At 39.6% G+C, this 26,126-nt stretch overlaps 1 protein-coding gene across 4 annotated transcripts in view; it reads left to right on the top strand.

The window, feature by feature from the left end:
- The window catches only part of GLRA2 (glycine receptor alpha 2), a 176,842-nt gene that overhangs the window by 55,955 nt on the left and 94,761 nt on the right, over window positions 1–26,126 (top strand). For all 4 annotated transcript variants that reach the window (XM_021080515.1, XM_013985912.2, XM_021080517.1 and 1 more), the window contains 3 exons: window positions 10,570–10,652; window positions 13,607–13,744; window positions 15,390–15,604. In XM_021080515.1, the coding sequence (XP_020936174.1) occupies window positions 10,570–10,652; window positions 13,607–13,744; window positions 15,390–15,604 (436 nt within the window). The remainder of the gene's footprint in view (window positions 1–10,569; window positions 10,653–13,606; window positions 13,745–15,389; window positions 15,605–26,126) is intronic.

A 26,126-nucleotide genomic window follows, 5' to 3' on the forward strand; every position in this document is an offset into this window, starting at 1 on the left:
GGTTCCTTCATGTTCCTTAGTGCCTGAGAGTAAGCAAGAAGCAATTCTGATTTTTAAGGTTCCTATCTCAAACTACCTTTAGATCATTAAACGTTTTTCTTTCGAGGTGAATATCCAACTCCTGAGGAGAGGAACCTGATTTTGGAGTAGGGAGCAGAAGGTTGGACTACCTGTTGTTTAAGAGGCAACATGTAGTTTACACAGTGACAAATAATACTGAACTCCCTATTGAGAAATTTCCCAATTGCAAATTAGATCATTTGTACTCTCTGATTCAACCAGCAGGAGTATCCATGAGATATTATTTTAGAATATTGTCATGAATTATGGGTTTATATACTTTTATACAATTATACAAAGATGGTTGACTGGGATAATTATTAACTGGATATGTAGACTGAAGGAAATCACCTGGTAGATTTGAGGCAGCAGAGTTGAAGGGCTAGTCTGCCATTATTCATGACCTGAATTTTCTTGTGGCAAGAAGCCAAAGGAAATTCAGAGGTCCTGGTGAGCCTGCTCAACTTATGTTGACGACGTGGGCTTCTGCCTGGTCCATAGTGCTGCTTTGAAAAGGCTCCCTGGATGGCATTAATCCCAAAATAAACACACATAATATCACCACAGCTTTTATGAGACACATGAATTACTTTAGCGCATTCTCCTAGCACATAATGCAAAGAAAAGGCACTCTAGTTTAAAACAGGAAAAAACTGTCCATCCTCAAAACTCAGCAGTCTTTCCTGCAAGTCTGTCCTTGCTTGCAGCATGTAAAATTACAAACCAGCATCTGATCCAACATTTATCATTGGATAGTCGTTGTAAGACAAGTAAGCACATACAGAATTATGAAAAGTTCTACACATGACACACACTCAGAGCAAGACCATGCCATATGGTATGGATCATTCCTTTCAAGGGACAACAGAACAAATGTTTATTTGATGTTTCATCTTAGGAGGGATATTTTGCAAATTCAAACAGATGAAACTGAAAACAAAACCTGAGCTAAGGGATTAAAGACGGAATGCTATGGGGTGGGGCAGATGTAGTTCTGAAGTTCAGGAAGACTTGAGCTCAAATCCAGTCTCACTAGGTGATCTTGAGAAGTAATTTAACCTTGCTTTGATCTGCAGTTTTTCTCAGTTCCAGATTCATATTAAATGTCATAATCACGCTGGTTGGCTACAGGATAAAGGTGAGGAAAGCGAGAAGGCAGTTCTCCCCGTTCTCCCTTACCCACACACGCGCACACTTCTTGTTACACTCAGGCTCCACTCACCTTCCACGCTGAGTCTTAAGCAGGTGAATACTCTCTCTGTCTTGGGTTTCCTTCCTTTGGGAGGCACAGAGCTTCTACTAGAAATGAAAGCTGCAGAAAAAGCAGTTGCATGTTTTTTTTTCAGCTAATGGCCTGGGCCTCCTCTTTAGCTGCCTGTTAAGAGCAAATTAAGGAATTGTGCTTGGTTTCAAATCAGGAATGGACCATCCTACCATGTGACCAAGACTCCATTTTCTCTCCAACCTTCACCACGAGAAACAGTGGCCAGCAGCCCCCCACCAGTTACCACAAGAGAAGTCTTAATGTAGCACAGCACCAGCAAAGTAACACAATTTTTCTCTCAGCTGTCAGCAGATGAAAAGTTGCTCTGGTTTTCTTAAAATCAAATCTGAAGTTCACAAGCATTTGTTCTCGTTCTTTTGCCAAAAGCAAAATAATCCCAAATAAAGCATTAAGAACATTGCTATACAGTGCTTTTCTCTCTTTCCTCACGTCAGTGCCACCATTAAATAGCTGTGAACTCAGACAACAAAGTGACCCTCTGGACAAGTCAGTTCTCATTATTGTAATGCATAAGCTAAAAATGTTTTATCTTCATGAATATTTGGGTGTATAAATAAATACTAGCTGCGAAATGACTGGATTTTGAAATATAACTAAAATATGGGCAGAATTGGTTATTTGTATCTTTGATAATTTGAGCTCTTCCTTCTGATGGTGTTCAAGTTAGCCTTCTCCCATTCACCACTTTGAAAACATTTTTGTCCAGGAAATATCAAAGCATTTGGAAAAGTTTTAGCTGCAGATTTATCAGTTGCTCTCCAAGTTGAATCCAATCCATATTTGGACTTAATTAACATGGGCCAACCATATGTGTGCACATTTTCCAAAGGGACCAGGCACAGATTGGAGCAGATATTGTATTTTTGTCCTTCCCAGCTAGTACTGCTCAATGCATATGGGTATTTTCTGTGATGCCTTTATGATGTTTTGTAAACATGGATCTTCCGAGTCAGCCACTGGCATTTTAGTTCAAGGAGAGGAGTAGAACGGCTGATGAACCAGCAGTGTGGCCATTCATCTTCTCCAAATTCCAAGGTCAACATGGAAAAACAGGTCTTCTACTTAGATGAAATTAACTAAGAGGATAGAGTCTAACCATACAGATCATGACCAACCTTGGGTTTGGTTTCATCCCTAGATAGTACTGAAAATATGATTTCTCTCTGGTGCCCCATCCACACATCTCTGAGCCCTGTTTTCCATCTAGTTTCATCCTTCCATGTGATACTCTCGGTATCAAAGTCCGCTCTTGGGGATATCAGTAGAGAACCTGAGAATCTATCAACTCAACTCTATACACAAAGAAGGAAATGACTAACAGAACTTGAAACACTATTCTCTCCCTAGATTTGCATCTTAGTAATCATGGAAGCCTTGAGCTAAATGTCTATTAGTTAGTTATATGCAAGAGTTTGCAGGCATTTGAGCAAGGGCATGCACTGAGTTCTTTCCAGAATTCCTAATAATTTACACATCTTCAATTGTCAACCTTTACTTATATAAGAAGCCCTTCCCAGGCACAGTCACATCTGTGCCTGTCCCCTGGACCAGGTGAACAGCTTAGAGCTGGCATGAGCAAGACCATCTCTATGCTTTATATGATGAGTGAGTTCGAAGCAGCCATTTAATTACAGAGCTTTCAGTAGGTGAGTTTAAAAACTTCATTCTGTATCTGCCCAGCCAAACTTGGACCAATTACTTTTGTCCTTTGTGGACAAAGACCCTTTTGTGGGTAGCTTGGGTTTTGATTCAGGATCACCAAAAGATTATTGCAATTCATACTTTCCTGACAGACCCAAAGGGCCCTCTCAGGATCTAGGTCTGTTAGGGTAGGTTATCTGCTCTATCCACTCAGCATTAGCGCTCATCTTGACCCCAAGGTAGTAACGAAAAGCCTTTTACTTGACTCAGTTCCGGTATGAATGAAATACATAATCAGAAGAGTTCTTTAAATGAGAACTTGGGAACAACTTTAGAAAGTTAAATAATAAACACACAACTACTAGGGTAGACTCCATGAAAAGAATATATATACACATACATATAAATACTACTAAACTATGAGATCAAGAGATCACTGTTATTTCAAGGGTCTACTAAACGTGATGGCCAATGAATGCTTGCCCTTAATTGCCAAATGGATGTATTCAATTACAGCCCAGGTGAGTTCTGTTTAACACTAATCCCTTCTCACTGAAGACCTGGAGCTGGTCTTCCTCCATGTTCTGTCCTCCTCCCTGAGCAGGACCATGAGCTTTTGTAAATTTTTAGCTGGGGTTCATCCAGTGCATGCTGCAGCCACTACCTCAACTTCCTTTGAATTTCTTGGTGGCTGACTTTCTAGTCAGAGACCAGAGACAAGGCCCTGAGTAGAGTTCCACTGCCTACCTGTGCACGTTCATGTGTGTTCATAAACATCTGGTTTGGGTTCCTCTCTGATGTACCTTCCAATATTCTTAGCAGCTATCACAGTTTTCTAGCCACACCTACTATGTTCTTGGATGCCAATGAACTAACCTTGCTTTCACTGCCTTGACCTTACCAGCATACCTCTCCATGATGAGCCCCCCCCCTTATCTTAATATTGCTGGTCCAGTCACTTAGAAACCTACTGGAGCCTAATTGTGTGGACCTGGTTTTGATTAGAAAGTCGTATTTCCCAAAGAGAGTGCTATTGCTACTGAAAAATCACAGACCCCTTTCTCAGTCCTTTCCTATTTCTCTTTCAGAACTCTCTCCTTTTAAGCCATCCCATTGACAGTAATTAATGTCCTTCCTTAGGACATGCTGAAGTAGAGCTTCTTCAAATATGATCCACATGACCAGCATCAGTGTTACCTCAAGAGCACCTGAGAATCTGCATTCCTACCAAGTCCCAACACTGAAGGCCCAGCAGAGTTTGAAACCCACTGTGATAAAAAAGATATCTTGAACAGACTATCAGCCCAGTGGTGTCTTTTAATCCAATGACCCCATAACTCTTTCCTCTCTCTCCTCACATGTGTGGGTTGTATTAATGATGCACATTTAACTTGATCTCTAAGTTGGCCCAGGCTGATTTCACTTAAGGTCTAGGTGGCTTAAGATGACACTCTTGTTCAATACATGATGCATCCTGTCAAATCTCCCTAATGTTACAATGTCACATGGTCCAGAAATTTTCAGGTACACCTGAGAGGAAAGAGTCTTCTTAGTTTGCTAAGAAGGTTGGCCTTATGTTCTTGGAGAAAGAGTAGACTGTGTGCTACGATGTTGGATAACAAAGCCCTATGGTGGCAACAAGTATCTCACCTACATACCCAGGTTGCCAGAAAGTTCCTATTTTAAGGAGCACTATAATTTGCACTTAAGGTTTTCATCATGTTTAAGAATACAAATACACCTATAAGGGGAAATATTCTAAGCTGGGCACCTTCAATTACTGTTTAGCATCATAGCTATTCTGAGAGAGATAGGACTCTGGGTGAGGATCGAGGCCCAGAGACTGAATTAAAGTCAAATCACTCTTTCTCTGTAAGCCTGGCCCACCACCCAGTCCCTAGATCCCTAGTCAATGATGCTTCTATTCTGGGGGGCTGCTGAGGAGGCTGGAGGAGTTTTTAAAAGGACAAGACATAGGAAGTCTGGATGCCTGCAGGAAAAATGAAAGGGGTGTCCCTGAGCAGGTACAAGGCAACTAAGGTATCTACGACCTATTCTGCCAGCTTCGCAGACAAGAGAGGATGAGAAATTCTTTATCTAAGGAGGAAACATGGTAGAATGGAAAATGATAAATAAAGTCGGGTTCAAATCTAACTTTGGTTGCTCACTGGTTTTGTGACTTTCGGAAAATGGCTTAATCTCTCTGAGCTCCAATTTGCTTATCTCAAAAAACCAAGAAAATGCTGTCTGCCCCGTGGGATGGTACTTCATGATTGTAAAATAATGAGTGCTTGACCTACAGCAGGTGCTCACAGAGTGATTATTAATACTATCAACATCACTTGAATTTTTTTCTTATCAAGTATTTTAATCCTAAAAGAACACAGTAGGTTCTCTCCTCTCTGAGATTTGGGTGGATTGCTGAGGGTTGGCAATGCGCTACATGGAGCAAGCTAAGCATGGTTCCTAACAGACCCTTGCTTTTCCAGATAAACACAGAATCATTCCCTTATCCCTTCTTCCCAAACTAGAGAGACTACTATCTCCACTAGAATTAAGTGGCAATCTTTGCTTTAGGCAACAGATCATAACAATTTGTAATTCCACCTGAAATTTTATTTTCTCTTTAAATAGCCTTTTCACCCCTCAAGAATCTTTGACTGGCAATGGACTACTTTTTTTTTTTTTTTAACTTTGTCTTTTTAGGGCTGCACTGTGGCATATGGAGGTTCCCAAGCTAGAGGTCAAATTGGAGCTGTAGCTGCTGGCCTACACCACAGCCACAGCAACTAGGGATCCAAGCCACATCTGTGACCTACACCACAACTCACAGCAATGCTGGATCCTTAACCCACTGAGCAAGACCAGGGATCGAACCTGTGTCCTCATAGATGCTAGCTAGTCAGATTCCTTTCCAATGAGCCGCAATGGAAACTCTCTGGACTATCATTTCTGATCCTGAGTTCCTTACAAACAAGTACTTGTTTCAGGAGTCAAGGAACCCTCCATCTGCCATAATGTTCTAAAGTAAATGATTAATTCACATCCTTCTGCCAATCTGAGAACAGCTCATGGCCATGGACTAAGGCTTGAAGACAGGTGGAGAGGGCTTCCTGGCTTTCTTTCAGCTTGATTTGCCTTATTTCTAGTTCAGTCCAGAAATGCCAGCAACTTACAGAAAGTCCCAGGCAAGCTCTCTGGCTTCCTTTGCTAACTAGGAACTTGGTGATACTCCCTGAGCTCTGATGACCCTCCTTCTCTTTTCAATCCTTTGGCTTTTCTCATTTCTGAAGAATAAAACGCTTAAGTTCTCCCAAGAGCTTGAGGATGCTGGTTCTTTCACTTGTTCAACAAATATTTACTGAATACCTACTCTGAGTGCCAGGCATTATTTTAGATGATAAAAAAAAGAGTTCTAGCCTTCGTGGTTCTCGTATAAGGGAAGAGTCTTGCCTAGGCGTGAAATAAGTAAATTTAAAAATATATTTGATTGAAAAAAACATAACATCAACGGATATAATTTACAATGTCTTCATCAATCAGTCATTGAAACTTTAAGTTATAAACCCAATAGCTGGTTTGATGAACAAGGTGAACCAAACAGGAGAAGAGTAATGAAGGGAAGAGAGATTTGCTGTAAAAAGCTGACTTCCTGTGCTTTATCTTATTCTTTTGCCTTTAAAATGGAAATATTTGCTCAGCCTTCTTACTCTCAATAAAGCAGCAGGGCTTTTGTAAGGGAACTTCATTCCTTCCCTTGTACAAAGGGAGCAGGGGCACCCTGAATGCATGCATGTCCCGACAATAACAGTGGGGGATGTGTGATAATGCTTCAGGAAATAAGTTCTTTAACAAAAAATCCAGGGGAAGATGGGAGGCCTCAGCTCACTGCCTTCAGGTGCAATGGCCTTAACATTTTAGATCATGAGGAAGAGGAGAGCAAATCCGACATGCTGTAGGCAGTATCTGCCAGGCAAAAGTTTGAGTTTTAATTAAAATACTTAATTCTGTGAGACACACCAAAAATAGAGGGAGAGCCAAAGTAAAGGAAATCAAAAATCGTTCACATTTTAGCACAATGTTGGGTGTGTCAGTCTTATTTGGTGCAATTTCTACATCTCCATACAAAATAACATCAAGCTCATTTTTTCCCCCCAAACTCATATTTTCAAATAAAAAATAGCTTTAAGAAAAGCAATGGTAGGGGAGTTCCCATTGTGGCTCAGCTATAAAGAACCCAACTAGTATCCATGAGGAAGCAGGTTTGATTTCTGCCCTTGCTCAGTGGGTTAAGGATCTGGCGTTACTATGAGCTACGGTGTAGGTCACAAATGTGGCTTGGATCTGGCGTTGCTGTGACTGTGGTGTAGGCCAGCGGCTACAGCTCCAGTTTGACCACTAGCCTGGGAACTTCCATATGCCATGGGTACAGTCCTGAAAAAAAAAAAAAAAAAAAAAGCAGTGGCAGTTACTTTTGAAGATTCTTGACAGAGAAGAGAGCACAAGGGAATATTCTAGGGTGATTTGAGTATTCCAAATCTGGATCTGGGTGCTTGTTAAACAAGTCGGTATGGATGTAAAAAGGTTTCACATTGTAACTTAAGATCTGTGCGCTTTTACTGTGTTTAATTTATAATTCCGTGAAAAGGGAAAAAAATAAGTAAAAGTCTGGTCTGAATTTTAGGCCTGCAGGTGTGTGGTAAACTAGACATCATAAATTATGGGCTCTTTGGCCCATGAAAGAACTGATTGAATCTTTACAATCACATCCCACTTGCTCTGCTGATGACATGATTTAGCAAAGTGGGAAGCTGTTAATTTGCCTCCTTGTTATTGGCACCCAGTGGTTCCAATACAAAACATCCCTGGAAAGGAAATTAGAAAGGCAAATAAGGAAGAAGGGAAATACCCGCTGAGTTCTCAGCTGAGGAAAAATTCAGAGATAGTTTCAAGCTCTTTGGGAATTTCTCTTAATGGGGTTTTCCATGCCCCTAATAGTTTTGACCCCAAGAATTCTGGGTCCCTGTACGATTATTAGACCTGCTGTATAGGAAGAAACACTGTGTCTGAAGCCTCTTCTCCCTAAATAAATGTGAAAACATCACTTCACAAAAGAATCACATTCAATAAGCCTATGATTAAAAATATTAGAATTGGGTTGTTTCCACTAACAAAATACAGCTGAATTCCTTATTGCATGTTTTTAAGTTGTATTCATTTCCACTATTATTATTTTCTAATATCTCAAGAGTAAACTTTCAAAATCCTAAAGAAATGTCCAGGTTTTATGGTTTTGATTCACTTAAACTATGCACATGTGCTCTCATTATTCTTCTATGATGGACAGACCTTTGATGAAAATATTTTCCTCTACAAAAAAAAAGAAAAAAATAGATTCTTACTATGTTAAAAGCAATTTTAAACCCATAGATCCTTTTGATGGCTTTCCCCTCCTTAATAAAGTGTCAATTTTTTAAAAATATTTTGATTCCTAGAGATTTTCATTTTGATTCTTTTACTCTTCCCTTACTTCAAGGAGTTCAGGACATTGACTTCGATAAAATAAAATCTCAAAAAATAAAGTCTTCATCATGTGAAGAAATTTAAATATCTTTATTTATATCAATATTTCTAAATGAACTCCACAACTGACAAGAGTTTGCCTGTCTAAATGTTATTTTAAGTCAGCTATTTAGAACTCAAATCTATTGTTTTTCTTTTAGAAACATGGTATTTGGGTGCTCAGAATAGCCCACAAAACTTAGGTCATTTAATACCAATGGTGAAATACTTTGTTTTTTATGTTTATGACAAAATTTTAATATAATAGTAGCCAAACATGAGTGAATAAAACAGAATTTAACCACTTCACCTTTCATCTGTTTGAAGAAAGGCATGTTTAATTACATAAAGATGGGACATCTTCAAAGTGCCTGTACTCATCAATATAGATAATGCAGAAGGAACAAAGAGTAAAAACAAAACATGAATCATCCCACCAAGCAGGAATACCTGCTCTTAATATAGTGTCATGTTTATTTCCAATCCTGAAAACATTTTTACATAATTGAGACTGCAGTGCACTGTTCTGCCTCTGGCTTTTCCCAGTCACTGTTGTATTTTAATGACTTTGAAGACTGTCAGCATGGATTCTTTGTCTATTCTCACTTCAAATCCCAAAACTTTTCTTTCTTTGAAATAACTGTTCCACTATTTTTCTGTTCTATCTTGGCTTGTATAGACAGGATAATATGAAGCTGAGAAAGGAAAGGGGGGGAACCAGGTGGCGAGAGCATGACAGTAAAGGCATGTTTAGGTAACAGTTCAAGAGTCGGGGGTGAGGGGGGCAGGTCTATGGATATAAAAAATGTTTGAGAGAAAATAACAGCATTTGGAGCAGTAGGATCCCAGAACAGCAGGGATTCTAGTATTAGAGCTAAATGGTAATTAATAAGCATCCTTTTAGCCTGCCCCACATAAGGATGCATATTTGACAAAGGATGCATGTTTATTGAGTTTAAGGTCTTGCTTAGGGGACAGAGACAGTTTGAGGCAATACTGGAAAGGGAACATGGATCTGCTCATTCTCAATCTTAAGTTCCTTCCTTCAATCTCTGAGGTATAGAAACATTGAAGAACAAGAGGTGTGTCCCATGTCCTTGAGGACTTAAAAAGGAAACGGTGGAAAAGAGACGGTAGCTCAGTCAATATCCTGATACAAGGCTTGATCAGAGCTGGCTGAAGCCTGGAAAAGTCACAGAAAAGGGGAGCACAGTAGTCTCTTCAGGGTGCAGAGAAGTGCAGACTATGTACAAGCCACCATCCTCAAATTTTTTTTTTTTTTAGATCAAGGATTACCTGCTCCAGATTTGTTAAAATTCTAGAATGAATGCTATGATATACTGTTAACCAATTTGCATAATTGGCAAATGAAAAGGTAGTGAAGTATTTGCCCATTTGATGGAAGGAGAACCAATAGTTATCACAACCCATTAGGCTTATCACATCATTTACTATCCTTGAAGCAAAGTCCATATGTCCAAAGTATAATTCTAAAGCAGTACAAACTTGGTCTTTTGCTCTTCTTTTGGACATCAGTGTGTGCAAGAGTCCACTGTTCTTGTGAAAGTATCTCTCAGTGCTCTTCTTCTTTTAGGATTTTTTATTTTTTTGGCCATGGCATGCAGAAGCTTGACCTAGGACCTCAACTCCCAGCCCAGGGTTTGAACCCTGGGCTGATTAGGCAAAGTGGGAAATCCTAACCATTAGACCACCAGGGAACTCCCCTTTCAGTGCTGTCCTTGATTCTAGAATAAACTTGAGACCAGTGGGGAGGTGAGAGTCAGAGGGTGGAAGATGGGAAAGTGGGAGTAAGGAGCTATATCAGAATTCTATAACATTTTAAACATTTACTACTGTTGATTTGAAAATGAGAAAGCATTATCCTGAGTGAGAGCTTAGATTTCATTATTTGAATCAGTGTCAACTTTGCTTAATGTCAAATGTGTTTTTTGTTTGTTTCTCAAGAATCAGATCTCACAAATTAAAAACTTGTTTTTATTTATTTTTTTCTCTTTGCAAAGACTCACCTTGACCTTATCCTGTCCCATGGACTTGAAGAATTTTCCAATGGATGTCCAGACTTGTACAATGCAGCTGGAGAGTTGTAAGTCCCTACTATTGAAATGACCACCTACTTGCTTTAACCAATGACCTGGTTCTTTCAGTGTGTCATTAAGGAGGAAAAAAAAAAACCCTAAGACTCATTCTCTACCTACTGAACAATTCCCAAGGTTCTGACGGAAGGATAAGGAGAAGTATGTGTGCATGGCTTACCCAATAGAGCGAAGACAATTTTTGTTTCCTTTCTTTTTTTCTTCCTTTTTAGGTCCACACCTGCACCATATGGAAGTTCCCAGGCTAGGGGTTGAATCGGAGCTGCAGATGCTGGCCTATACCACAGCCACAGCAACGTGGGATCCAAGCCACATCTACAACCTACAGCACAGCTCATGGCACCACTGGATCCTTAACCCACTGAGTGGGGCCAACCTCATGGATACTAGTTGGGATTGTTACCACTGAGCTACAACGGGAACTTTGAAGACAATTTTTCAAAGTAAAATGCCAAATAACTTGTCCTTCCTCAAAAAACAAACCTGATTTAGTAGGTTTTCCTTGAAATGAAAATGTCTCCTGGGAAAATTATTAGTCATTTAACTTCTATCATGAATCACTCCCTAGTCAGAAAATTATATTTCCTTCTGTGCTTATATAGACCTTCACCCCAAAGGAATTTTGGCAGGAAGAGATAATTGATTTGAGGATAAGACAAAGGGGTCTTAGCCAGAGGAGGATGCAATGGTGAGGAGGAGCATAGGATGATATGGAATAAAGGCATCTCCTTCAGATGCGTAGTGGGTAGACAAAGGCCTGATGCAGGAGGCAGAGAAAATGCTACTTCTTTGTCCCCTGTATGCCCTAGCCCTGATGCCACTGAAATCTTTGACATGTGCCTTAAGTTGCTGATGCCTCCAAGGTAATGGGGTTGGCAGTCAAGAGACACGAATTTTTTTTTCTGGCTTGCTCTGTCAGTTTCTCTGTTTATAAAACGCGGAGAATAATAAGTGCTACTGACCTACAGGGATGTCAGGAGATTTAATGAGGCAGGGGCAAGAACATACTTTTAACTTCTTGGTTTAGAAAAATAATAAATGTAAAAAGACACGTCAACTGTTGTTAAAAAAAAAAAAGAGGTGGTGACAGGGTTTCCTTCTTATCATTTAAAAATCACTGTAGATTTCCCCTGAAACTTCCTACAGAAATAAACAAAATAATGAAATGTCTTTGTTTTAAGAAGTTGTCAGGGATAAAATGAGAATTTCTGATTTACAATCCATTTTATGTATTCATTTTTTTTCCTATTGCCCTTCTCTTGAGAAGACAGTTGAGAAAAACATTCTCTTACATAATGATTCCTTCTCTGTGTCTTCTCTATTGCTCCAAACTTTCCCCGGCCTCAATCCAACACTTAGTTTCTCTTTAAAACAGCAACCATAGCTGTCATCTGAGGCGCCTCCATGGCTTCAAAACTCCAATCAGTAAATATGCTGGGTCCTTGCAGGACCTGGAAGTAATGAAATCAAAGAAGCAGTGATGTGTTTACCACTAACTTTGACTGTGAAGGCTGGGAAGTGCCCTTTATTTTCCCACCCTCGTACTACCTTCTCCTTCCCCACATCTTTACCTCATCTATTAGCCTCAGGCTGGGGCTTCAGAGTGGCTGACAAGGACTATTATTATGGTGGTCAGCAAGAAGCTGGCCAGACAGAAATACGGAGTGTCTGATGAGTTGCCAGTATTTGCTGGAGATACTCAAGAAGTCCTCCTACAGCACTAATGTGGAAGAGATAGGGTAGGCCATTCGCTTTTTGGACATCAATGCTTATATGAAGTCCTCTTTGTGTTTCCTTGCGTGATTTTTTTTTTTTTTTTTTTTTTTGGCTTTGAATGGAAAAGGTGCTCCAAAGAAAGAGGACAATAGATTCCAATAAACTTTACCACTGATTTCTTGGTAACTTTGGTGAGGTACTATCTTGCAATAAACAAGAATAAGAATCTATAAACTTAATAGAACAGGCTGAGGTCACTGGCCAGCTAAAACCTCACATAATAATGCTCATTCTCCTTGCCCTCATTTTTGAGTTCGAATATCACAAATAAAGGAAAAGGGGACAGAACTGATATCTGAAAGAACAGTAACTTTCCATTCTGGAGTGTAAAAAGATCCAGAAGCACTTGATGTTATGACCTAGTTAGCAGGAGTTTGGCGACTAAAGGCAACTTTAGTTTACTAAACTGGTAACAATCTTACTTTGGATGGTTCAAGAGTCATATAACTATATGACTTTACATAACAGAGAATCTGTTTTACTTCATATTAATCATTGTGATGAGTGGGACCATTTGGCAAGCCATTAACACCAATGAATATGCTTGATCTGTATATTCCGCAATTTATTCTTAGGTTATCTGCCTTTAGCCTTTCTCATTTGCTAAAGTAACTGAGGATTTGACCATAAGGACTTCAACATAAACTTTCTGAAAACAAAGCTAATAGACCCTAGGAGAGGGGCCAAGTTTGCAATGGGAAAATTTTAGGCAGGCCTGTGATTCATTCACTCTCTCTTTTTTTTTAAGAATGCTGTTTCTTTGAAATACTAAGACTGGTGCCACGAACTGCATTATCTTATTGTATATCCAGACACCAGCTCTTTCAAGTAAAGAAAATTTTCAAAGGATTTTTGTTTATTTACTTGTTTGTTCTTCAGGAAGATTTAGTGAATGAAGAAGGTAGAAGAAAAATTGACTTTATAAATTCCATCCTCTCGTTACACAGAAAAGAAATCATTCAGAAATAGCTTGCTGTCTTCCATTTCTTTGGCTCCAATGACATGTAGTCGCCACGACGATTGTGGTTCTTTTATTAAAGATGCTCTTGAATTGACTGAGCATGTCTGCTTTCAATGATTTCCTTGCTTTTTTTCCTTTATATGGCTGGGCCTTCAAGCTTTCTTTGAAAGATGCATTCAATTTTTCACTATGATCTGTTTCCTCCAGTTGGGTACACGATGAATGACCTGATATTTGAGTGGTTAAGTGATGGCCCAGTTCAAGTTGCTGAAGGACTGACCCTGCCTCAGTTTATTTTGAAAGAAGAGAAGGAACTTGGCTACTGTACAAAGCACTACAACACAGGTAAGCTTCCTTTCAGCTTGGAATATATAACCCCTCACCTTCATTGATACATATTTACCAAGAAAGTGGAGCTACAAGGTGCTGTCCTGGGCTTGGCTTACAAGCCCCTCAACACCTAAGATGCCTATACCCTTTGGAATAGGTCAGTGAGCACAGCAGATAACATTTACAAAACAGAGGGAGAAGCAAAGATATTGGGAATCTTCTGCTATTCTCTTTATGACCATTTCCTATCAAGCAAGTCTGAGGAAAGATGTATGAGACCTTGTAAATGTGCAGGACATGTATAAATTCTGGCCCACTCCAGGCACCTACTCTTGACATTGGCTCCTTATGGTCAACTTGTACCCTCTGCCTCAGTGGAAGACAGGAATAACAACACAGGTCTTTTGCAAACCCAGAAATACAGCCACTGTACTCTCCAGTCCTGGAGAGGGGGCATGAAAATCAGCTGGTGGGAACTGGGCTGGTTCTCAAGCCATGCATTGTTAGTACTGCTGACAGATACTTGGGGGCAGGGAAGAATCTGAGGCAGTAGCAACAGGTGGGCATCTGTGGTTACCTGGAAGATCATGCCTGCCCAGTAAGGTTAATGGCTTTTCCTATGAGTGTCCTGGTCTTTGATATTCCACACAAGCTGATCTGGAGAGGCAACTGAGACATGATGGTTTGTTCAGTGACTGCTCTAAGAGTGACTGCTAAGTAGAATGGTCCAGAAACACTTGTTTGAGGAGTCAATGCTCCCTACGACATAACTGAAACCTGATTCCAAGATGTTTTTCCTGACCAAGAAGAACACAACCCTATCTCTTATAATTGTGTGAACTAAGCCAAATGACCTTAGCGGTTTCTAACTCTAAGCCAATTAAAGGGGAAGAAAAGTGGTAAGGGACAGGAACAGCTGTCTCTAAATAGAATGTTAAAAGTTTTAATATCTTTATATGCAATTTTTTATAGGCAATGTAACACTGTACACAGATTCTAGGGATATTCTAAATGTCCTCCCTCAATTACTTACGAGGTTATGAAGTTTTTACAATGACAAGGTTATATGCATGCCTTACACAAATGTATACTTTTCTCTTGCTCTTGCTAATATAAAGACAGATACACAATTATCCAAATCCTTTAGAAGCCCCATGTGAACTTTACTGCTTTGGAAGAAACAGTTGCGACTATTACACATTATATATATATACACATATATATATATACACACATATATATACACACACATACACATATATAATAAGCTGTATAGTAATGCTATACATATATGCCATAGGTTATATATTGTATGCTATATATTACATACTATAACCTCCACAAAACGTATTTTCTTTCCACTGGACAGTATAGAAAATTCTGAAGCTCTGTCTAAATAATCAGGCTGCAACAAGCACAGATTTGAAAATTAAATATGCCACATGGTTTTGGTCCAGTGACTCTTTAGATCACTCATTCTTGCACTGCCATTTCCATTACTCTCTGAATTGAAAAGGAGTTGAATTGGATATGTAGGCTCAGCATTTTGTGCAATCTTTCAAATCTACCTGTAATGCTCTTTTTAGAAAAATTAAGTGGAAGGCTGGAATGGGAAAGATAAATTCAAATTGGATTTTAAATCATCATTTCCTGCTTCCAGGCAAGTTTACCTGCATCGAGGTTAAGTTTCACCTGGAACGCCAGATGGGATATTATCTGATCCAGATGTACATCCCCAGTCTGTTGATAGTCATTTTGTCCTGGGTCTCTTTTTGGATAAACATGGATGCAGCCCCTGCCAGGGTCGCACTGGGCATCACGACAGTCTTAACGATGACCACCCAGAGTTCAGGCTCCAGGGCATCTCTGCCAAAGGTAAGAAATCTCCTCACTTGACAACAAGTGATCTGAGAAGTTTGTCAAAGGTCTTACGGGGTGGAGAATTCTGTGGAGATAGAAATGTTTGCCATCATGAGCACTGTTGGAGATGCAAATGCAATAAGGGAATGAAAAGCTGAGTTTGAGAGAGTTACAACTCTGAGGACATAGGGGATCTTCATAATCAGACCAATTAGGGGAAAGGGGAATCAGGGTTAAGAGAGAAGAGTGGAAGCAGAAGCATGTCTCAGGAATTCTAAGAAGCCCTTGAGTGTTTCTGACCTCATGTTGTTTAGGAGGCATGAAGCTTTCAGGAACTGGAGTAAGACTGATGCAACTTATATTATCAAGTATTTATTGGTGAGGCTGTTGTAATTCATGTACTAAGCAAAGTCATTTGCAGTAATAAAAGACTGAATTAAGCTCCTGTGAGTCTACACAGAAAAGCCATATGCAGTGACTAGACATAAGAAATGAAGGTGGACTATTACAGTGTAGCAAAACAGGTATATGGACGTTTGCTATTCCTTTATTTACCTTAATGGGTAATAACACTATTTTGAGCAACATGGTTACCTAGAGAGCAACAGTAGTCATCCAAGATGGTGAAAATTCTGGCATCGTGGCAAGTTGACAGAGAAGTGTGGAGTGGATATTGGGGACAAAGAGACATTTTGTAACACCCTGAATAATCATAATGGCTGCATAATCTATTTTTACATAAAAGATGTATACATTCACATGTGTTTGTATGCATTTATAAATATTGCTTAAGTAAGGAATGATAAATATCCTGCTAATGAAATGCCCCAGCACCCTAGAATGTGCCTATGTGTATTTCCCTGTTTCAATGGGTACGTTGAGGCATTAGCTTCAATTTTCCAAGAGTTTGAGTTCAATTTAGTATTCAGTGTTCACTGTCTCAGACTGGATTAGCAGTCCCTCCAAAACCCAGTTCCAGAAAATAATTGAGATGTAATCCTCTATCTCTGCTGGCTTGGGCTTATGTTCACTTGTGCTGCAGCGGACATGATGAGAAATGTTACATCATGTCCCACATTATCTCTTATGTTGGGAGATAAGATGACATATGGAGGAAGTCTGTGGCTATAATGGAGTTGGGATGAACAGTGGGAAAATAGGTACACAAATTTTTCAAGTTCCATGTTGCCAAAGATAAATGTTAGATTTTGTATGCCAAAAGAGGAAGGAATAGGTCTGTCTCTGATACTTTTTTACTTTTTAGAATAAAAAATAGTACAAAATACCTGTGCTGTATTTTTATTGAAATATAGACGTCAGAAATATGAAGTTTTTTTTTTCAGCTACATAATCACATATCAATATTACCTAATAGAAATTCTAACCCACTCTATGCCTCCTCCAAAACAGGTTCATTTGCTTATTTCCCATTATTGATTAGTTACTGCCATCATTCTATGCTATGCTGTTAAACCATAGAATACACAAATATATCTTACAATTTAACAGACAGTTAAAGTATTGGTGGCAAACTGCAAGCAGATAATGTCAAAACATAAGACATTTAGCCTCCAAGTACTCAATGCTATGAAGACAGCAGTCATTTATCTTCAAAATAGGAGCTTGAGTTTTCATAATGTTGTTACGCATTCTCATTAGTTACTGTGATCCTACAATGGTAGTCAAAACTATGTCTAAAAAGGAGATCGATCAAGATGGTAGGGTATGAGGATGTGGAACTCACCACAAATATATCAAAAATGCACCTACACATGGAACAATTCTTACGGAAAAGTAAATGGAACCTGGCAGAAAGACTTCTGTACAACCAAGGCTGTAAGAAAGATACATATAGAATTAGGTAGGAAAAGAAAGCAGTCAGGTCAGGACCTGTGCCCCTGAGAGAGGACTCAGAGAAAAAGGGAGAATACAGGAATGGACCCTTGCCTTGGGTAGTGAGCAGTGAGAACAGCACACTGGAAGCCCAGTCCTAGGGACCTATACAGGGGAGACGAGACCCCTTGGCTGGTTGGAGGACCACTGGGACTAACAGGAGGGTTATAGGCAGCCTGGACTCTGCTCCTGAGGAGCATGCATGTGCACAAGAGTTTGTGCACTGACTTGCCCCTGGGGTAGGGAAGAGAGGGTGGTTAGAGGACTGCTCCTGGAACAGAACCTGGTGAGGCAGCAGTACTTATTGTTGGTGCTTACTCAAGCATCCTATCCTATGATGGTGGTGACTCTATCACACCTCACCCCAATACAAAAAAAGAGTCCATACTGGCCCTACCTACCCTGCACTGTGGCTCCACAAAAGGGTAGGAGCAGCAGAGACTGGGGAGAAGGGCTAAGCAGTGAGGGACAAAGGGGATTTAGACCAGAGGCTGCATCTGAGCAGACAAATGGAAACAATTGCTGGCACCTACACAGTACAGATCTCTGTCTGTAGCCAAAATGAGCTGAAAACTCACATGAACTTCATTTGCTTCAGCAATTACCACCTCTACCTCTGGGGTGAGGTCCCAGTGCTGAGAAAAGGGAAAGCATACACTTAAAGGGAACAGAGCCAGCTTAGGCCCAACCCATTAGGGTTTCTACTACAGCAACTTGGAAGGCAATGAGGGCCAGTGAACAGAGGGGCAGTCCCACCCTACATGTGGCTACAGCTCTAGCCCCTCCATCTCCAACTCCACCTGCTACCAAGGCCATGGCTAGGAGCACACCCTGAGGGAAGACCTGACAAATGTTCATGCCAAATTTACTCTTCACCAAAGCCATTAGGCATATAGAGTCTGTGTAGGGATGTTCCCACATAAGAACACCCCTTTGAGACTAGAACAGGTAACATTTTCAACTGAATTCATAAAAGCAAAGAAATTTAAGTAAAATAATAAAGCAGAGGAAATACTCTTACTTGAAACAGCAAGAGAAAACCACTGAAAAAATGAATAATGAAAACAGAAATAAATAATTTACCAGATAAAGAATACAAAGCATTGGTAATAAGAATGTTAACTGAACTGGGGGAAGAATAGATGAACACAGTGAGAATGTTAACAAGGAAAAAGAAAATATAAAAAAGACCCAATTAGAAATAAAGACTTCAATAAATGAAATAAAAGAAACACACTAGAAGGAATGAGTAACAGACTAAGTGACACAGAAGAATGTCTAAGTGATCTGGAAAATAGAGTAATAGAAACCACTCAATCAGAAGAGCAAAAAGAAAAACCAGGTTTTTTTTTTTTTTTTTTGTCTTTTTGCCATTTCTTGGGCCGCTCCCGCGGCATATGGAGATTCCCAGGCTAGGGGTCGAATCGGAGCTGTAGCCACTGGCCTATGCCAGAGCCACAGCAATGCGGGATCCGAGCCGCGTCTGCAACCTACACCACAGCTCATGGCAACGCCGGATCGTTAACCCACTGAGCAAGGGCAGAGACCGAACCCGCAACCTCATGGTTCCTAGGCGGATTCGTTAACCACTGTGCCACAACGGGAACCCCGTGGTTTTTTTATGATTTTTATTTTTTTTCAATTATACCTGGTTTACAGTGTTCTGTCAGTTTTCTACTTACTCAATAGGGTAAAAAATTTGCAAATGATATAACCAACAAGAGATTAAAGTCCAAAATATATAAACAGCTCATACAACTCAATAACAACAACAAAAAAACAAGAACCCAGTCAAAAAAATAGCCAAAAGACTTGAATAGATATTTTTCCAAAGAGGAAAGGCAGATGGCCACCAGACACATGAAAAGTTTCTCAATGTCACTAATCATCAGGGAAACGCAAATCAAAACCACAATGAGATATTGCCTCATACTTATCAGAATGACCATCATCAAAAAGTCGACAAAGAACAAATGCTGGCAAAGATATAGGGAAAAAGAAATCCTTGTACATTGTTGGTGGGAATGTAACTTGGTGCAGCCATTAGGGAAAACAAAAACCATAAGGAGGACCCTCAAAAAACTAAAAATAGACTACCATGTGATCCAGCAATTCCATTCCTGGGTGTGTATCCAGAAAAAAAATGAAAATACTAATTTGAAAAGATACATGCATCCCAATGTTCATAGCAGCACTATTTATAATAAACAAGATATGGAAGCAACCCAAATGTCCATCAACAGATGAATGGATAAAATGCTGTGTGTGCTGTATACACACACATAAACACATGCAATGGAATATCACTCGGCCATATAAAAGAATGAAGTTCTGCCATCTGCAGCAATGTGGCTGGATCTAGAGAATGTTATGCCTAAATAAGTCAGAGAAAGACATACTATATGATGTCACTTTTATGCAGAATCTTAAAATGAATGTATATAGCAAAACAGAAATAGTTTCACAGATACAGAGAAAAAACAGTGGTTACCAGTGGGAAGAGGAAAGTGGGTGGGAGAAGACAGAGGTAGGGAATTAAGAGATACAAACTACTGTGTATAAAAATAGATAAGCAACAAGCATAGGGAATTATAGCCATTATTTTGTTATTACTATTAATGAAGTATAATCTACAGAAATAGTCACTATGCTATACACTTGAAACTAACACAGTATTGTAAATCAACTATACTTCAAATAAAAAAAAAAAACTATTCCTAAATACATGATCACTGATAAGTTATCTTTGTATGAGAGGCAATCAGGGAACTCAGATGTATCAAAAGAGGGTATAATACAAAATCACTTTATTTTTGGCTCTGAACTCGTAGTTGTTGTCCTTTTGCCATCATAGGATTATCATCCTATGTGTATTTTTCTTAGGCTATTATTTAACTTGGTTGGCTCACAAATGACTGTGGAGAGATCGAACTCATGGATGACAGAAAGGAAAATTGGATACAAAGTGAGTCATGGAAAACAAAGAATTACTTACACACACACACGTTTTAATTTGTAAACATGCCAGTCCCTGAGAAGGTGCTTCACTGTATGATTGTACAGTTGTTCCAGGGCCTGTGGCAACTCCCTTTACAGAGTAGGCATGCAAATTACACTATCTTATCTATAACAAGTAAGGCATGCTTATTATAGATACAATAACAAAAAAAATATCATTAACATTAACCATCCAGTATATAACTCTTGTTAATACTTCAATGTACTTCCTTTGAGTTTTTTTCCATGAACATTTGTACAAATGAACACAAAGAAAATTTAGATCAAACTTTTATACAGTTATATTCTATGTGCCACTTTGGGTGGCATCAAAAATCTATCATGAGTAAAGTTTATGATAATAGTCTATCTGATGTGATCATTTATTTTACCATCTTGGATATTAAGGGTTTTCTTTTTTGTGTTTGAGTATAAGCATTATAAATATATCTGTATATGAGTGTTGCATCTTTGATATAGAAGACATGCTTATATTTTTTTTAAATATTATTTTGCAATGGAAAAAAGAATGAGCTGGGGATGAATAGAGAAAATGAGGGACGATCTATGGGAAGATGCTCAATAGGATATACGTTCCATTCAGGTAGAAACTTTGTCTTGTTCATGTCAATTTCAGCACCTAGAACAGTATGTAACTTAGAGTCCTTGATCAATAAATCCTCACCGAGTTCTTGTCATGGCTCAGTGGTTAATGAATCCGACTAGGAACCATGAGGTTACAGGTTCGATCCCTGGCCTTCCTCAGTGGGTTAAGGATCCCATTGCAGTGAGCTGTAGTGTAGGTCACAGATGCGGCTTGGATCCCGTGTTGCTGCGGCTGTGGTGTAGGCCAGAGGCTACAACTCCGATTAGACCCCTAGCCTGGAACCTCCATATGCTGTGGGTGCAGCCCTAGAAAAGACAAAAAAAAAAAAAAATCCTCACTGAACAGATACATAAATTAATCAACAACTATGTTCCCCCTTATGAAACCACGTAGAAGATAGAGAGTAGACCTGAAGCAGAACTATGGGCAAAAGTCTTATAGAAAAATATTAGAGCTCTAATATATGGAAGAATATAATAATAATATGACATATACTATAGAAGCAAGTCATTTCTCTAAAGACATATGTCTTCCTTTTCAGAAGTTTTCAAGTAGATTTTGGGAAGTTAATGTATCCGTGAAGGTGTATTTTGAAACACAGGCCTGTACCTAAATCTTAGAACTTCCACTTCATCAAATTCTCTAAGCCCGTTTCCTCATTTCTAAAATGAAAACAATATGATCTCCCCCTTTCAAAAATTAAATGAGGATCAGATGAAGCATTATCTATATAAATTGTTGAGCCCAGTTTTTGCACAGGATAGGCTTCCGATTCTTCTGGTTGTTACTGTTTCCTGTCCATAATGTCATAGAAGAGACCACTCACTGGGATGGAAGGTTATATTAGAAGACTCATGCAGGGCCTTATGAATGGAAGACCTCATGTTCTTTGGATGGTCGATTATTTGGTTATGGTCATAGTGCCAATGTGAAGAGCCAAGATTTATCATATGCATGCATGTTACACATGAGTATATTTTTCATAGGTAGGCAGTTTATTGAATGAACTAAGCTCTAGAGGGTCTAAATAAACAATGGCTCTGTTTTTCTCAAGTCACTGCCATTAAACAATTGGTTATGTCTTCCATGCAAGTGGGGGATTCTTTAGGAAGATGCCACAGACTCTCAGTCACTACACGCTATGCCCTTAGACCCAGAAAAAACAAATTGTTTTACAATTTCACAGGCAGCTAAGATATTCATGATCGATATCTAGGATAGTCCACTATCAGATTTTTAAAAAGTCATCTAGCCTGAAGCAAAACTTTAGTCTCACACCCCAGTTAATGTTCTTGCCTTCCCTTGTCCCTAGCTCAGGCCTGCTCTTTGGCTTGAAGTTACTCTCAATGAGGTAGGCACACTGATCCTTCACAGTTCTTCCCTCGCTTTTTCAATTCTCTTTCCCATTCCTGTTGCTGACTTCACCAGGCTGAGTGTGAAAGGGCTGATGGAAGGTGTATGCAACTGTCACTGCTGTATTCTAACTCTTGGTTTCTCTAATGGTGAGCCTCCAAATGTTAGCTTTCTTGTGAACTGAATTTGATTTCTTTGGCGATTTCTGGGGGTCCCTGCACTACGCCATCCCTGGATGAATTAATGCCCTCTGGATGATGTCTTACAGTCTCCTCCTAGCTACTGTCTCCTAGCAACATAGTCCATATGGCTTCTTACTGACAGGGTCTCCTTGCTCAAGTAGACAGCCCTCCTGGTTGGCATGTTTACAAGATGATTCACATCTGGCTATCTACCATACCATTTATTTGGCCCACCAAGAACAAGTGTTCTTGCCTTGCTCAATAGTGGAAATGCAACTTAATTGTCTCCTGTGTCCCATTATCTTTGGTATTCCACCTACCTACTGCTTTTGGAGTTTATCCAGGTAAGAAAGCAGTGCTGGTGTTCATAAAAAACTTAAACTCCTCAGGATACACGACAGGTTCTCTTAAGAATTCTTTTATACGCCAATCTCTGGGCAACTTGTTGGAATTCAGCAGCTCAGCAGATAAGACATGTGGAGGAGATGTCAATCTCTTCTCTTACTGTAGTGGGGGTAAGCCACCTTTTCCTTACCTTTAGAAGAGTAGGGGAAATGCCATAGCACTATCAACATCCACAAACTCCATTACTTCAATTAATTATTTTTAAATGTCTAGTCTTCCACAATAATAGAGTGTTGGGTATAATGGTCTCTAGAAAGCATTTGCTTTCTTTGAGGAAATCCTGCATCCTGCATGCTTATGTGTAGATTCTCCCTTCAGAATGGGGCTTTAGTCAAAATTCTAAGACAACAAGAATATCCCATACCCATGGTTCACACTTATAAATACACATACTTAATTCTAGAGTTTTAGCCCTATGAGGGCAGGGACTCCATTGATTTGTCTGAGTTTACACATACCCACCAGCTGGCACAACATCTGAATCATAGTAGGTGCTCAGTAAAGAAGTGGTTAGTGAATGAATAAACAGTGATGAAAAGACTTGTGTTGAAGTAGTATTCCAGGTGTAATTAAATTGCCAGTTCACTCATCTATTCATTTATTCAACTGTTATTGAGTGTCTTCTCTGTGCTATTCATTGTGCTAGGGGCTGGGGAAATCAAAGACAAATAAATGTAATCCCTGCCCTCAGCAGCTTTTAATCTGGTGCTCCAGAGACAGATATGTGCAATGGGGGCTATTAAACATGGGCTATAAGTACATCAATAGGGATGCCTAACCTATTAAATGGAGGAGGTAGAAATGGAGGAGAAAGAAAGCAGAAGGAGAGGGGAAGGGAGTCAGAGAAGCAGCAGCAGCAGTGCTAGGAAAATGGCCTGAAGGAGGAAGGCTGAGCTGAATCTAGGCAGCAGACTAAACGGCTGAAGTAGGAGGAAGTAAAGGTCATTCCAGGCAATGAGGACTTCCTGTTTGTAATATTTGGGCTACACTAATAAAATGAGCTTTTCTAGAAGACAATCTGGGCAGGATTCCAACATGCTTCACAAATTTTAAATGCATTTCAAGTAAGAAACTTGTGTTTATTGATTCCAAGTTAATTTCCTGCCTTCCTGCCAACCAAAGCTTTTTGTGGTTTTTGTTTTGTTTGGTCTGGTTGTGTTTGGTTTGGCATTTACAAGTTCGATCTCTTCCCTAAATACAGAAAAATGAAATATTGGCATGAAACCTGTTCCATAGGTACTTTCCCATTTGAAGTTATAAATTTTTTTTTTTTTAAACACACCAAACTTCAAGAAGCTGTTCTGCTGGTATTGTTCTAACACTCTGAAGCATAAAACCACTAGTGGCAGACTAAAGACTGGCTGTATTGTTGTCTTTCTGACTAACAGGAAAATATCAGAATGAATTGAGCAGAAGGCTGTGAGACATCCATCAGGCAGGCTTTGAGTGTGACCAAATGGAGTTCAACAATTCTTTTCCTTTATACTGTGTTTGTTATTATCACTAAATGATTTGCAGCCACTCCTGAGTGTGTCTTGAGTCCCATTTGTGGCTACAATCCACAGACTGCAGAGGTGAGAGCAAGCAATGAGAGGGGACAGTTAGGATACAGTGTGCAGGTGACTCTGACAAGTCCATAAACCATCTCCTTGGAGCAAGGATCCAGAGGTATTATCTTTAGCCATTATTAACTAAAATGCTCTATTGCCATTATATAAGGAAATATTACCTTATTTTTCAGCCATCTGGTCAACTAAGACCAGCTGCACCATTTTAAGAACCTGCCAAACCTAAGACAGCTTTAAATTTTAAACAAAAGAGTCCTACCATGTTTGGTCTTGCTTTAATCTCCCACAAGAATGTTTCTATCTAGAGACTGAATTAAGAGAAACCAGGGAAGCAATAAGACCTATAATTACAAAAGTATTGAAATCAGGGTATTTTTTTTGCATGTCTGTTTTAACTCTAAAAACTAAAAACGAATGCTCCCTGAATCAGGTACATCCCCAGCTAATTGGAATTAATTTCCTAGGTCAGAATGGTATTTCTGAAAGAGGTTGGGAAAAATTCCGTTTTGTGAAATCAGGATTTTACTAAGTTCCTGGATAAAGATGGAAAAGTAAGAAAGCCAAGCTTTGGCAAATTGATCTGCAGGCCTGCTTGCTTCAGCCAGATGTCTGCACACGTGGGAGACTTCATAAACCTTCCCTTCTGACATTTCCTGAGCCACAGCAAATTGAAGAGTCACTGATGTAGTGAGTGTGTGATAAAAATATGCAAAGAGATGATGTGTGCAAATTCTCTTGGGACAGAGCTGGAGCACCATGGGCACTTTAGGTCAAGGATGTTGTTGGCAGCCTTGCCAGGGAAGCTGACAGCAGGATAAGCTACCCAGGGTGTGCTTCTGCTCAACTCCTGATGAGGCTCATACATCTTTCTGGGATAGCATTTTGAGGTTCAGGATTATTTTGAACTCTCTTTCCATTGCACTAAAATGGGTAACTCTATCTAGGTCATACAGCCTAAATGTCTTTATTATAAATGCCACATAGTCAAGAAAAAATGAAATATTATGGAGTACATACTACTTACTTGGACATAGACATGAAGAAACAGACCGACATATACATAAGGGATTATAATTCTGCAAAGTAAGGGGAACAGGGTAGACTTTTTACAAAAACGGCTGCAATAGCTCTCATCTCTGTATACATACCCTTTGGGTAGTATCCCCCTCCCACACTGTCAACTTGACTATGTCACTTGCCCTGGCCAATGGGATAATGGCAAACATGACAGAAGCAGAGACTTCAAACATGCTTGCTAGCTTTCTCTTGCTGCTCTTGGGATCCTATGAACACCACCATGTGAATGAGGCCAGGCTAGCCTGTTGAATGATGAAGCATGTACACCCTGGTTATTCAGTTACCAAGATGACAGACAGCTAACCATCACTTTCCCGCTCACTTACTCCAGGCACAATGGCCTCCTTGCTGTTTTCCGAGTATGCCAGGCACATGTTGCCATCCCTGGGCCTCTCTAATGACTGTTCTCTGTGCCTGGAATGCTCTGCCCCCAGATATTCATATGACTACCTTCT

This window comes from Sus scrofa, chromosome X (assembly GCF_000003025.6).
Source record: "Sus scrofa isolate TJ Tabasco breed Duroc chromosome X, Sscrofa11.1, whole genome shotgun sequence".
In the NCBI taxonomy this organism is placed as follows: Eukaryota; Metazoa; Chordata; class Mammalia; order Artiodactyla; family Suidae; genus Sus; species Sus scrofa.